General features: G+C 31.8%; 1 protein-coding gene across 1 annotated transcript in view; it reads right to left on the bottom strand.

Annotated features, from left to right (window-relative positions):
- Nucleotides 1–16,474, bottom strand: part of LOC146993135 (UPF0462 protein C4orf33 homolog) — a 76,870-nt gene that overhangs the window by 10,192 nt on the left and 50,204 nt on the right. The window contains exon 4 of the mRNA XM_085807089.1: nucleotides 4,341–4,392. Within this exon, the coding sequence (XP_085663215.1) occupies nucleotides 4,341–4,392 (52 nt within the window). The remainder of the gene's footprint in view (nucleotides 1–4,340; nucleotides 4,393–16,474) is intronic.

A 16,474-nucleotide genomic window follows, 5' to 3' on the forward strand; every position in this document is an offset into this window, starting at 1 on the left:
TGCTCTTTTCTTTAGAGTTGATTATTGGTGACTTCTCGAATGTGGAAACAATTCTAAATGCTTGTCTGTATAATTGTGCCCGGTCAACCAAGGGTTGCCACCCTTTCTGAAGATTGGTGTGTTGCACCTGTAGCCAAGCAGAACTATCATATAACTACCACATCTCTTACATCTATGTTGCAGCATTACTTACACAATATCTGCCAGTACTCTCCACCGAAGGCTTCACGTGAAGAGATTTTAAGCCTGACTACCACATTTTTAGGTTCCATTAACCATCCAAACCAGAAGAGCAAGATTAAAGTTGTGTCATCACTATTTCAATTGGACTGTCTCAGACTGATGAAACATCCTGTTCATGGACAAATCAAGATTCACCCTGGAATCAGATGATAAGAAGGTAAGGGCCTGGACAGAATGAGACACATGAAATCAGACCCAGAACATCACACATTCAGAGATGACAGCATCGGGATGTGAGCTCAGAGGATCAGAGGGATATCACACCCAGCTGCACATCTTTAGAGAGTTCTACGACAGCTGCATGGTATCTGGATGAAGTCTGTTGCTACATTTGTTTTTGAAATCCAACCATATGTTGCTACAAAATCATTCTTCCCATTGTGAGACAGTGCTGCACCAGTTGGTCCTAATTTCCTCCTTACAGTAGATAATATCTCCCTGCATTGACACATCATTAATGAGCATCTGAACAGCAAAGGCATTTCTTGTATGGAGTGGCTACAGTATTCTCCTGACCTTAAATTTATTAAAATCTTTGGGATACTCTCAGGCATGCTGTGTCTTCAATTCTACCTCCTCCAGCCAATCTCAAACAACTGGAAACTACTGCCATAATAGAGGAATGCCATTACAAGTACCTCTGAAACTTTAACACCTCATTGAAAGCATCGGCAATCACCGTAAATTTTGCATGAAGATTTGGGGTAGTCACATACCTTATTAATGCAAGTTTTATTTACTTGCTTTTAGTTTAAACCAGAGCTTACTAACCTTTTTCTTGCTACCAAACCAAACCCTTCACATTTATATTTACTTGTTTTTAGCTTTAAACCAGGAATTCCTAATGTTTTTCTTGCAATCAAATAACACCTTTACATTTTTCTCTATAATATATATCTTACAATGTAACTATATGAAGAACTGCACATACGTAACTTAATGATTACAAACTAAGAATATGAAAAACACTTTTGAAAAAAAAATGGTTAATTAGGTTTATGTTTTATTATTCTTTATTCTTATTATTTTTAATTTTACAAATATAAACAAGTTGTCAAATACAAAATTACAGATTCTAATTGCACAAATGTTTGATTTTCATTAATGTGATGGCTGTGCTTGACGTATTGATACAAGTTTTTGAATATTTGGCACAAAATTCCTTAATGTAATTCTTAAACTACCTTGTCCAGAAATATTCAACCTGTTTCTTGGTTTTTATGATAATTTATTGGTTTGACTAAAACCTGTTTCCAATTGGTAAGAAGAGGGAAAAGCCAATAATTTTCGTGCAGTAACAATTTTTGGTTTGGGTTTAAAAATTCCAAAATTTAGCATACCCATGTTTTTTGAATCAGACTTCACTTATTTGTAGAATTAAGCTTTATATTAAAAACAGTTAATTATTAATTTTATTAATATGTATCATCTAATCACATGTTAAAAATTAAATCCTGATTATGGTGATGAATTGCCAATACATATTTGGCTATCCATGCCTTAATAATCCAGACCTCCTTTAAAATTTCATCAAAACCCAGAAGTGTATATCGAACCTGCAGGGAAACTCTGCTTATACATTAATTTAACATAAAAATATTTAATTCTTTATCATCACTCATACTGCTTGGTTTCTTTCATGCATAAGCACATTTTCAGACTACATCTGAAATTTAGTGTTGATCAAAAGCTTTATTTTTTCAAATTTTGTTGATTTTACTATAGCATGTTTAACTTTTAGAAGCTAATGTAGTTGCCTTAGGTCTTTCTAACAGTTAAGAGTAGCTAAGCTAATTATTAACATTATTAGCAATTATATTAGTGAAGAACATGTTCGGAAATAAGTTTTTTAGTTTCTGATTTTACCATCGTATGCTTAACTTTTGGAAGCTAATGTAGTTGTTTTAAGTCTTTCCAAAATTTAAAAAGTAGCTATAAAATCGTAAGAATATCTTCAGAAATTGGTTTTTTAGTTATCTTCAGAAAGATAGATTTTTACATAATGATGCAACATTTTCAACCATTTAAAAGTTCATTTGCATGTTACTGTAAAACAGGATTATATAGTTTTAAGATGTATTACAAACAGATGCAATTCCATAAAAATTTAAACAAGCAGTGAACATACATAAAATCTTAGTTCTAATAAAAATCCCACAACTATCATAATGACCATAAATACATTTCAGTCTAGTCAACCTAGCGCAGTTATATAATAAAAATACATTTTGTATTTAAAAAAAACCAATATTGAAGCTGAAAGGTTACTTTTCAAACAGAATGTTAAATCTGAGTGTTGATTTAAAATGGAAGACGTTCAAGTTCTACAAGGTGATACCATATCAGCACTGCTTAAACTTCTTTTCCTTCATGACCCATTTTAACATCAATACTTTTTGTGACCCCAAACATTATATAAAATAAAGCTATAAAAATAAATATTTTTTGAAATACTTATAACAAACATACATATGAAAAGAAGTAGTTTTCGGATTTGTTTCAAGTATGCACAAATTAGTGAAAGAAAATCATGTTTTAATGAGACAAATGCGCTTGTGTTTTTCTACATAACAAATTATACGTTGGTAACACTTATTGCTCCTTGATATAAAGCAGCTTCAATGTTTTCCCTTATTTAATGATATTTGGATTTACTAACCATTAAAACCGAAAATGCAATTTTACACGTGTTTACTGAATGGTAGAAGAGTATCTGCCATTTCAGAAACTGAAGGAAATTCATTTCTAGGTCCGATCTACAATTTGCACAAGGAGTTTTGAGGAAATTCAAATTTTGAATTCTTCGATACCTGAACAAATTCCTCTTGGGCTTTATATGGCGAGAGCTTAATCTCATCAATATTTTGAATCCAAGTTAACTTCTTTTATTCAAGAACGGATGTAAAAAATTTGCAATACTTCATGAAGGCTTCTAAGTGATCCATAATTATTTTTGCAATTACAGTTTTACAATCATATTTTTCAGCTATAAAACACAAAGTGTGGTGTGCGATATAAATGCCAAACTAAAACACATTAAAGTTTCACAACAAGGAACACAGATCTTATGTTTGAAAAGGCGAAATTAACGAGCTTTCGACAGCTAATCATAGTTTGGAATTTAATCACAATTTTGTTTTCGAGAGTGCAAAAATAATCCAGAAAATTTCTTCCATTGATGAATTGGAATTTCTTGAAGCTATTCATATTCAGTAGCCAAATTATACATTCAATTATAATTAAATTATAATTTAAATGCCTTTTTCTGATTACTAGTTCCTGCTTGAACAGACTTTGTAGCTAAGACACAATAACACGCCAAATAAATACTAATTCAGAAGTCAAACAACAAAAATCTGCGTTATATTTTCAAAATTTTCACAGGACTAGTTTCGATGGTTTTACCGAACCACCATCCTCAGCTGCAAAACCGTAAATTTCTTATTCAGTTACTAACATAAAAAAATTTTTTAGGCATTGCTACACAAGTCATTATGCAAGTTGTCATGTTTCGATAAACATGGGGGGATAACAGAAAGTATAATAAATAATGATTTGCTGGGTTGGCATCAGATGAATGATGTATCTATTTGGAATGTTTTAGGTTGAGATACACAGCAACGGAAACAAATTACTGATTGTGCAATTTTATGCTAAAATGATTGTGTCTTCAGTAACAAGGTATTTTATTTAGTATCGAAGTGAAATTAAGAATCTGGACTCTCCAGATGTTTTATTATGTGCGGAGGGGGAAATTAAATGCACATGCATAAAAGCCAAAGAAAAAGACAGTTGTTGGTAGTTTTGAGGTCCGGATTTTAGACCATTCCGGATAATGGATGTGTGGATTTCGGACTGTGTACTGTAATATAGTTCGGCATTTGGCAATTTTATAATTGCCCTATACAGAAAATGTAATATATTAAATTAAAGATAACAAAGGGATTGCAAACAATGTTTCTTTAAATTCATGTAGCTAAGTTAAATTTTCACCATACTTATATTTTCCTTTGTGATCCCATTTGGGTTTGTGACCCATAGTTTAAGAAATGAAATGCTGCCTTAGATTATGATATAAAATTATAAAAGTATACAACCTTAATAACATTTCTTTTGCCAGAAAGAAGTGATACTAGGTGCTGTCCATGCCTGAAATAAAATTAAAAATGGATAAAAGTTAAGGTTATGTAAATAAAATGATTAAGCACAGATTTGGAAAAGCCAATACTTTTAAAACAGCTCTTTAAAAGTCTATAAAAATGAACACGGTGAAACAAATTTAGAACTAAAACAAAAGAAATAAATAAATTTGCCCTACATTTTAATCCTTTAGTAATTCTCTACTATTCCTCTAGGAAACAATTTTTTTTTTTCTTTTCAAATCTTCAGAAATGAATTTTTACAGACAAAAAAATCAAAATAAGTATTGATACTTTACTTCTGATTATAGCACTAAAAGCCACAGTCAGAGGAAAATTGGCGTAGTCTCACTGGCACGGCCAATGTGAAAAAAGGTGATGGTAGTACCTTTTCCCTCATTGATCATTGTTTATGAAAGTACAGGGGTACCCCAACATAAAACCAAAGGTTCATGGCACTCATATGAAGTTCAGAATCAGTACCATGAAGAATATAACCTTAATGCTTGTATGAAAGTCTTATTTTCGTGAATAATCTCAGATTTCCTTAAAGTGCAAGCATCTTTATGACAAGGCTTTGTTATGAAACTGTTGGGGGTTGAGGGACATGAAAACTATCTGTTTTTATGCTATGTAGTAAAGAATACCAAACTGTTATGATTTTGTGATGAAATTAACATCATTAGTAGATTCACCATTAGTTTATCTTTCATTTTTTAGGGGGGGGGGAAGAGGGCTATCATAAAATCTAATCTACCCTCTTTTTCTTTCAAAGAGTTTATTTTATTTTATTTTATTTATTTATTTATTTATTTATTTTTTTTTTTTTTTTTTTTTTTGCAGCATGATTCTTACAGTTACCATTAGTACTTAATCTGCTTTAAACCATCAACAACAAATGAAGAAGTGGTGCAATTCAACACACAGTGAAACACAAAAGAATGAATTAAGTTCTAAATTAGGAAGCCGAAGACTGATTGTTAGGTATAGAATATAAAAAAATGAATTGAAAGTCATAGTGGCATTAAGATAGTGCAGGGAATAAAGCATAGTTTGAAAAAAAAAAAAAAAAAAAAAAGCAAGCAAAATAATAATAATAATGATGATGATGAAAATGAAGAATACTAAACTTCACAAAATGCAGTTAAAAATCGAGAACAATGACATTTAGCATGCATTTTAAATACTTGTTAGAATTATTCAGGAAACATAATAATATACCATAGTATATACCACTTAATGTGATAATGTTTGTCCATGACTATTTTCATAACATTAAGTAATGAGCAAAATGTAAATAGAATTAATTTACTATAGTATAAACATGAATAGAAATATATCAATACATTCACAGCATTTTTAATAAGGGGGATGTCATTAATAGTGTTTGCCGGCATTTGTTAAGCAAAAGTTCATTTATGAGTCGTTCATATACATAATGTGAATTAATGTTCCTGGAAATTATTTTATCAACACTGTACCCCTGATTTTAACACTTGTAGGGCAATCTTATCTGAGTATTTGTAAGAAATTCACTAATTTCCTCATCTTCTTCAGAAAGTTTATTATATGATAAGCTTGAATTTGTTTCAGAAAAGGACTGGCATATACCTTCTTCTGCCACTGATGCAGCATTTTAATTTTTTCATCAATATCCAAACAAGCATTAAATTCCTGTTAGTTGGAGACGTTTTATATCTTTACCTTCCTCTATTTTATCATTTATTAAAATGTTGGCATGCTTAAAACCGTTCTTTAAGGTCTTTTCTCAGATGTAGTTCCAATACATGTTCAGAAAATGCAGTGCATCAAGAAAGCTAGTTTTCTTTTTATTAATTCACTTGCACTGTATCCATATCATTTTTGTTATAAAGGGCACTCACTTCATGGTGATAAAGTTATTTCATTGTTCTAATTATGCCTTGATCACATGGCTCAAGTATGGCTGCAGTGTTTCCTGGAAAATATATAACTACAATATGTTTCAGAGTGAAATTTAGAGTATGTACTGCACAGTTATCAGTTTAAGACATCATTCTTAAGTTCATTATCCCATTCCAAAAGACATTCATTAAAAATTACTAATGTCATTCACACCTTTGAATTATACTTATAGTGCACTAGTAAACGCTTTACTTCTTTAAAGAGAGCTTTTGTTCTTTTTCTGATTACTAATTTTTTTAACCTCAAATACTGATGCAGCATGAGAGTCGTGATCTTTTGATAATTTATATCCTTTCAAACTTTCAGTTTAAAATAAACATGTACGAGGGCAATCCCAAAAAAAAAAAAGGTCTCCTATTTTTTGGGGACGTAGAGAAAGTTTTAATATGGTTGTTGGCAACACTGTTGTGAGTGGTGCCTTCTCCGCTACCACATAAGCACGCAGGCCCTTCGCTCGGATGCTCAGTCTTGGCTTGGCAGCCATTCAAAATGGAGCTCCCGATAAACGTTACCGCGAAGTGCGCGCAGTTATTCGATTTTTGAACGCAAAAGCCGTTAAACCGGTTGAAATTCACCGCCTATTGACAGAAGTGTATGGACAGTCGTGCATGGATGTCAAAAACGTTCGCAAGTGGTGTAGACAGTTTACAGCCAGTCGTACTGAAATTCATGACGAAGAAAGGAGCGGGAGGTAGTCAACTGCCGACGAGACAATCGCGGAAGTTGAGGTTTGTTGAGTTCGTAATCGTTGAATTTTGCGATTGTTGAGTTCATTAAATGCGTAAAGATCGGAGGATCATCTAGATGCTCCTGAAGCTCCTCAACGCTTCCTGAAGGGCATAGTGGCAAGCTGGTATGACACGGGCATGGTAAAACTGCCACAGCGTCTACCAAAATGCATCGACCGAAATGGCGATTATGTTGAAAAATAAAGCATTCTTCAATCTTTAAAGTGATGTAGCAATTATAGAAAATAAACGGTTCTTTGTATATCTAAAAATATAGGAGACCTTTTTTTTGGGATTGCCCTCGTATGTTGTGGCAATGTAGGATAATACAGTCCTGTTTTGTCATTATAAATGTTTCCTGGGCAGTACTTCACAGGCAATTTAGGCCATTCATTTGACAACCATGCTTCTGAAACAGGTAAATCAGCATCTTTTTCTTCACCATGAATGTATCTATAAATAACACTTTTACTTTTCTCTCATCATGAAACCAGCCATCTGCTGCTACAAAATTCTCTTTGCCAATTTTTATAACTAACACTTCAAATTTCTGCAGCATCAATGGAAAATGACTGCCTCACCTTGGTCACAAAGATTTCCAACGCTTCCTCAACAATATGATCTTTTTCACTATACATCGGTTTCATGTTTTCATCTGAATTTTGCTTGTTTGGTTGAGAAATATTCAAGTTAAGAGCAACAACCCACTAACTCATTTTTGGTATTTGCTCATAGTGGTTTAAAAAGTTGACACCTTGTGCTATACTTCATGATAAAAATAACCAAACAGACAAATGATAAAAAAAAAATGAGAGTTTTCCAAACAGAATATTCAAAAAAGTGTATAATTCAAAACAAGCAGAGATATTTTGGCATGAAAAAGCAGTCACCTAGAATTCCACTCCATTAAACACTTTCGTCTAATCAGTCTTGCCATTTCTGTAGACGGTTGCCTTAAATCAAAATCAAACTGTTTGGCAACTTAATCCCTTACAAGTCTGTCATTTGGAAATTTTTATAATCTATTTTGTGGCAATTTTATCTTTTATTCAAATCTGGCAATCTGATCTTTTATTCTGTGACTTATCTTCAGATTAAAATATTCATTCTATAATATTTTGATAACATTAACTGACCAGTTGATCACAATAAGCGATGTATTTTTCACGTTTTTGAATAGAAATGTGTATGACTTGAGTAATTCAATAACATTAATTGCGATCCCATTGAGCAGTGCCTTCTACAGCTAGTGAAATAACTATCATTGCAGGATTATAGTACCTAATCGGGCTACTGAGCACATACAAAACGATCGGCGAGCACAAGGTTGGGCACCTCTGCATTAGGCAGAAACTGGCATAGTTTCCAAGATGGATAATTTTTTTATTTTCTTTTAGAATGGCAAATCAATATATTTATAAATAATTTTCTGAAGAATAATTATAAATAATTTATGATTTTAAGATGGTTGAAAAAAGAGACTACTAACAAAAGAGACTTTTCACTTTTCATGACACCAAAAAAGGGGGGGGAAGACATGTCTGAATTTAATTTAGAGTCTAATCTTACTGATGCTTTTCCAGCAGCATGTACATTTATTATAAATAACAAGAAATGCCACAAGAATATGCATCTAGTACTACAGAAAAATGAAATTGAAAGTAATTGTCATAGTAATGTTGAAGATGGTTCTGAAAATAATAGAAGTAATGCCTTCAGAAAAGACAAGCATTTATCGGATTAAAATACCTATGAAGGGGTGATATAATAACAATAGACCGGATATTTGAGATGCAAAAAAAAAAAAAAAAAAACAATTCCAAATAAACACAGAGTGCTATATAGATTGCAGATGCTCAAATCCACCAAATACAAAATATTTAGAACACTATGTATTAATGTCAAATCAGTTATCTTTACCGTGAATAAAGTAATTATTATGTGTGAAAATCTGAACACTGATGAGACAGATATAGGGGAAATAATGATTGTGTTGGTGCCTTGGTGAGAAACTGCTGTAACAGAGTTCCATATAAAAATTTTAACTGAAAAAAATTCGGCATCAGGAAATAAAGCAGTATTTTGATAGAGACTCAAATTTTTGATATCTAAGTTGTATTTCCACAAATTTGAAATTTGAAAAACTTAAATTATTGTAAACTACCACCACACTGAAGATCTAATTTCTTGCTTGAAAACAGCATTTAGAAATATAAAACTGATGAAGTGAGACAAAGTATAAACTAGGACTTTCGAAACTTTACCACTCTCTTTATTCAAGAAAATATTTTCTTGACTGTAGGTAGAGATGTATATAAACTAGAAACATAAATTAAGACGTTTGCTGAAAACAAATAACGAAGAAAATTTATTCAAAAGCAAGTCTTGTATGCATATATGTATTTACCTTGTATAACAGTCAAGTCAAATATTTATACAAATGAGTTGGCTGTACTTGTTTACTTTCACATGAAGACTTAAATCTTGGATCAATATCTGATACTGCAGGACACAGATTTTCAACTTTTGCAGCATTGAGCGATTTTATAAACATTAATGATTTTTAATTAAACATTTTGGATTTTATAAGCACTAATGCTGAAAATGCTGCTTCACATACACATGTAGTATACAATATTAAAAACGTGTTTATGATCATTTCAGAAAGTACCAGAAATTGTCCTAATCACCAGCTACAATTTATTTAACATTTTTTTTTGAAAACTCAAACTTTCAACCTGTTAGCCAAGCTGTTAAATGTATGTCACTCAATAACTCAGCAAATTCTTTTCAAGCATTTAATGGTAGATGTTTAACATTATTCTTCGCACCTGAGTATGGTTTATGAATAGAATTTTCTCTTTCAACATCAAAATTTGTAGGAAAATGTTTTAAAAATTATGTCTCCAGAAACTTTAAATTATATTCATAGAATAAAATGCCTTTGAAATGATAATATCAGGGTTAAAATGAATTTCTCACATTGTAGCTGTATCTCTCGCGGTTAGATTTGGTTTCAAAGGTTTATTATTGAATTTCACATTATGACCTATAAGATGCCTAAACATTTCTTTCTGTGAATCTGAAACCTTACTGAACTTGAAAGCTTTTTCGATGCATGAAATTCATTCTAACCCGGATATTATCATTTCAAAGGCCGACAGATAGTCGTCATGGATAAGAACACTTACATCGATGGTGTCACTAAACTCTTAAACGAAGGACCATATAATCCGATCCCTAAAGATCCTTCACCTTCGGAATTGTCAAAAATAAAAACTGCGATCAAATCTTCACAAATCATTTCAAACAACTTAAAACATTCGCTTGTACCATCTATTGCGAATTGTGCCAGATTATATGCTCTTCCCAAAATTCATAAAAGTGGTATTCCTTTCCGCCCTATTGTATCAAATTTAGGTACTGCCTCATATCCCTTAGCTAAATATTTAGTTTCCAGATTTTCAACTCTATTAGACAATAACATTTACACCATAAAAAATTCAATAAAGTTTGTAAAAAAGGTTAAAAACATTTCTCCTAGAAATTTACTCATGGTTTCTTTTGATGTAAAATCATTATTCACCAATGTTCCAGTGGAGGGTGCATTAAGCTGACTAAAAAGCAGACTTTGCGAATTTCATTTCTCTTGCATCGAAATTGATGAGCTAATTTCTCTCACTCAATTCTGTTTGAAACAAACACATTTTGTTTTCCAAAATAAATATTACAAGCAAACTGAGGGATTAGCCATGGGAAGCCCCTCAGTCTCATCCTGGCTGATATCTACATGCATTATTATGAATCAAAATTGTTTGAAGTTTAAACTTCCCCGCATGGTTCTGCTACGTAGACGATCATTTTACCCTGTTTGAAAGTAATAAAGATGATTTAAATAAAGTTCTTTCAACAATGAATTCTATTGATCCTGTTATTCATTTCACTTTTGAACTTGAGACTTGCAATTCTCTTCCGTTTCTCGACAGTCTAGTCGCACGCAACACATCCAACTTCAGTACTACGGTTTACCGTAAACCTTCATCGGTTTGCCTTCCACCACACTTTAAATCATGTCATCCGACTAAACAAAAGTTAGCTTCATTTTATTCCTAAGTTTCCCATGCTCTTCATGTTTGCTCTTCCAAACCAGCCCTTGATGAAGAACTAAATTATTTAAAAGCAATAGCTATTGACAGGGGCTTTTCACCACACATTATTAATCAAGCAGTTAAAAAATTCTCATCTCAACACACTAAAAGGCACACTCTTGTTTTAGGAGATTATAAAAATTCTGTTGTCATTCCCTTCTTTCCATCAATTAGCTATAAAGTTGCACATATTTTGCAGAAATTTAACTTTCGGGTTGTTTATTCTCAAATCAATAAAATTCCGAGTTCCATACTCAAGGACCCCATTCCGGATATGAATTCTTGGGGTATTTATAGGATTCCTTGCCAGTGTGGTTTGATTTACATTGGCCAAACTAGGAGAGCCTTAAAACTTCGCGTCAAAGAACATGAGGCATATGTTAGAAAAAAGGAAACACAGAAGTCTTCTGTTGCTCAACACTGTTGGTCCGAAAATCACACTTTCAATTTTTCTGCTGCCAAAATTATTCAAAAAACATCTTCCATTGGAGAACTGGATTTTCTAGAGGCATTTAACATTCATAAAAATCTTTCTGTTCTAGTTAACGATCCTAATTCCAATCCAAATTTGCCTTTGGCTTTTAGAGAAATTATGATTTAGTTCTGGTTTCGCCAACAGATGGTGCCACTTGCTTATTCTTGTCCAGGCTTTCTTATCTTATCTAATCATTATTTCCTATCTTGTTCATTTGCGGTTTTGCAGCTGAAGATGATGGTTCGGTAAAACCATCGAAACTAGTCCTGTGAAAATTTTGTAAATATAACGCTGATTTTTGTTGTTTGACTTCGAAATTAGTATAGCATCATTTGATAAAGAAATTTTATGAATTTAGTCACAATATGTTTTTACAAACAATTTCTAACAGTTTTATTGCAAATGGTAACACAAGATTTTCTCCTATTGTGTTGGCTTTTTATTTTTACAATTAAAAAAGAAGTTTCATATGTTTTCAGTAAATTTTCTTCATTGACAGCAATAAATTTCTCAAAACAGGGCTTTTAATGGAAACTGGCTTGTATACACATAACACATGGGAAAACCATGAAAACAGCCATGCAACCAGGCTGCTCATCAGAATTAGAGCCCCGGACCAAACTACCAGTGTTCAGCGAATTTAAAACCATTGTTTCACACATTACATATTCCACACCATTATAATTAATTAAAAAAAATCCAAATGACAGAACCTAATTTTTTTTTTTTTTTTTTTTTTTTTCCTTTTTTGTTAAATTAAACCCCACTTTCTGTGTACTACAACCTTCTAACAAGGGATTTTCTGCAGTATCTTCTCAATTTTGACCTTTTCTGCTAATATTCAGCCATTAACCACTTGCACTACGACTAAGCTTCACGGTTCCGGTGCCATGCACTACTATATAACAAGTGGTAAAATGTCTCATTTACGCTGCGCCTGCTAGTGCAATCGAGAGCTGTAACTCGTTTTTAGGCGACGTGTGCAGCACGTTATTTTCATTTTTGCGATAAATGCCTACCGACGTGGTGGTCACGTCGCTCGCGGTTTGAGACAAAAGCATCTCGACGTGCATAGCACGTCTTTTTAGCGCAAATGTTTAAAGGAGGAAAAATTTCCCGAAAATATTAACATCCTAATCAAATATATATATATATATACACACACACAAAATGCATCATAATTATTAGGCTTTACTGAAATTTAATTTCATTTAAATCCTTACCTTAGAAAATTTCTAGAATCTGAATTTTTTTTTTTTTTTTTTTTTACATATAAAAATTAAGTTCTTTAAAAGAAAATTTCAGGTCAGGTTGGCTTAAGGACACTTTTCAAAAATATAAGGAACTTAATTTCGAAAACAGAAATTTCATAATTCAAGAGTGCATTACACTTGGAAAAATTTGCCTGATATTCAGTTGGAAACTTAGCATAAATAAAATTATAAAAGGGAAAAAAAAAAAAAAAAAAGAAAGAAAGAAAGAAAAGAAAGAACACATCATTAGAAATCCCCATTTTTACATTTTAAAAATAAGCTTAAAAATGGCCTACCATAAAAAGAAATGTACTATTTACTCTTCTTGGCATAAATAATGCCTTCAATTTATGAATTTATTTTATTTAATGAGCCAATTTTTAACTGTTCCTGATTATTGTTTCTCTTTACAATGCAGGTGAAAATTTGAAAAGCCTGTTAAGTTATGATTTACTTGTCAATGACTAACAAACGATTTTACAAAAAAGCACTAATTCAGAAGCTGCATCTGTACAAGGATAACAGAATACATAAATAAAAAAGTTTGAGATTAGCATTTCACAACAGAGGTGATTGTAGCTGGCTTCTTATAGAAAAAACATTATATGCATGTTCCCAAAATATGAATAAACTATCATTTTCCTGCAAAATAGAGATAATTATACCTGACTTTTAATAGTAGAAACATTATACACCAAATTCATGGATACTAATAAAATACCTTACCAACAAATTACAAATATCCTGCTACTACATTTGGCCATTATGTGCAACTTTGCACAGCCCCCCCCGGAAAAAAAAAAAAAAAAAAAAAAAAAAAACTAGAAATACTAAAGAATCAATTTTCTTTCTTTCTTTTTCTTTTTTTTTTTTCACTTTATATATAACTTTTTTCACTTAGAGCTATACAACTATTTTAAATACTGAAAATGGAAGGCCTGCTACTTTGAATGTATTCTGTTTAAAGAATGAGATATGACAGGGAAAAAAGGTCTCTTAATTTATCACTGGAATAAAGAACAGAATAAGTAACTGAGCTCAAACTTCATAACTGTAAGAGAAAAGATTATAGTAGAATGCATGAAAAGTGTTATAATTGGAATTTTGGAAATTCGTATGATAAACTTAAAAGCTAAACATTTTTAGTCTAATTTGAAAATAAAATAATTTTAATAAAAATTCCTATATCATATATTCATTATGAGCAAGAACTAAAAATGTTCTGAAAACTATGTTCCTTATCTAAAATGTTACATTTGTTTTGATGTTCTGACTGATGAATAAAAAACATCTTATTCTAACAGCACAAGCAAGTGATTAGACTGAATTTAAATGCAACCCATCAGATAACTACATTGCTCTGAAATAACATCAAAAATGATTATCAAAGTAGTAATTTTATTAGTGGCATAAATTAAAAAAAATTTCTAATACTTTGCAAATATCAGCAAAATCTGCAGATTAAAGACTTTTTTTTAACAATAACTATGTTATTTTTTCAATTTCTGTTAGAAATATTTTATTACTTTCCAAACAGTAATTTAATGCTTAATGAGATTCCAAACAACATTTTTCTAAATTTAGAAACCTACTACAAAACAAGAGACATTTTGTTTAAATTTGATTTTTAATTGAACTCAAACATGACCCTAATGTATTCATTATATTTATGTCTTATTAAGTTATAGTGAAATTTATCCTACATCATCAAGTATTTAAATACATGCAATAGCTGTTACAAGTTCTCCCAAGTTAAAGTTTCCCTTTGATCAAGAGGAAAATAGGGTTATGATGAGTTTCGGGATCCTAAAACTAGGCAGTAACCAGGTCCTGCGAGCTTGCAAACGAATACAAAGAATTTTAGTTTTGAAGCCATAATTGATTTAAAGCAAGATGTACAACTTGATTGCAGTTTTCTATAAATTAATTTTACAATTTAGAAATTCAGAAACGAATAGGCAGTGAGACGTACTGTTTCCTTGAACAAGAATACTTGTAAAAATTCCATTACGAGACGAGTATAGTGATGTTGTAAATAACATGGATAAGAGAATGAGAGAAAATATTTTCCCCCATATAAATAAGACATTAAATATGGCAACGACTCTGAAAATAATTTTTTTTATCTCGTACAAGCAAATACTACAGTGAAAAGACCTGAGACCATAAAACACAGACAGTAGATATGTCAAAAGGCAGAAGACATCACATGTTGCTGATAAAAACAAAGCATTCACAGTTCACTCAAAAGCCATCCCTGTTTTGAGACCATTGTCTGAGTGACTAGTCATGGTTGCCAAGTTGCCACAAGTGCACTTTTAGTACTGTGAACTCCCAGATATACAATCAGCAACATTGAAATAATACACAATCAACAACATTGAAATAATACATCAAGAAGGAAGAAAGGTATAATCGCAAAAACTTTCTAATAAATACAGTGATCCGATATGCAAATTGTCCAAGTTTGGTGCCAATGAACATGACCACACACCCTGCAGTGGTGCTGCAATCATGAAGTGAGTCCTACATAAACCAGCACATAGATGAAAATTCATAAGTGAGATGATCATATTCCAACCCTAGGAGGACGTCAGTAAGTGAAAAATGCCGGGTAGATGTGCGAGAAGGCACTTCTCACAGTTAAGTGAGTTTTAGAGAAGCCTGATCATTGGCATAAAAACCACAGGCTGGTAGATGTGCCGTTTTGCTTGCCGGGTCAATCGAAATGTCATATACCACAGTGTCACTGTGTACATGATTTGAAGGTGGCTGTTCAAGACTTGTGGGCCCATCTGTCTCATGACAACATCAGACATCCAATCAACTCAATCCCGGACCATGTTATGGCATATATTGCAGCAAGAGGCAGTCTTACATGCTATTGAAGCTGCACTGTATTTATCCAATTGTACACACTGCATTTGTTTAATTGTCTTGATCTGGGGATCAAGTTAATCTCTCATCTGTATTATTAAGGGTATTAAATTTCATTTGAATCTGATGCTCTCTTCTTGGTGCACTAGTTTCAGTGTTCTTGAGTTTACTACATATGTAGTGTTGGTGAGCTGGTTTTAAATTAATATTTGATTTTTGTAGATTCAGAAATTTTTCAGTTTTGCTAAAAATTTTGCTAACCCTGAAATCCAATTGCATGACCTTGCTGAGAAATAACCTTGCTTTGAGGCCAATTTACTTTTAACTTTAGAATCTTTAAATATATATATATATATATATATATATATATATATATATATAATTAAAGAATGGAGAACAAACTAAAAAAGACCTTTGTGGTCAAGAACTTTGCACACTGAGCTGCAAAATTTAGAAAAATTAAAAGAAAATTCTTAGTGCTTATGCTAAAAAGTAGCTTAGATACTGTGGTTCTGGTGACAAATTTTAACATAAGTAAAATAAACTGCAATGAAAAGTGTAAACATTATATAAACTATATTATCACTAGAATATTTACAAATAAAATTCAAATCTAATTGTAAGTACTACATTGATCAAGGAAAGGCAAACTTTAAACAATAGAATA

The sequence above is a fragment of the Stegodyphus dumicola genome, chromosome X1, assembly GCF_044657685.1.
Source record: "Stegodyphus dumicola isolate Sdum_Otavi_A_Nest chromosome X1, ASM4465768v1".
Classification (NCBI taxonomy): Eukaryota; Metazoa; Arthropoda; class Arachnida; order Araneae; family Eresidae; genus Stegodyphus; species Stegodyphus dumicola.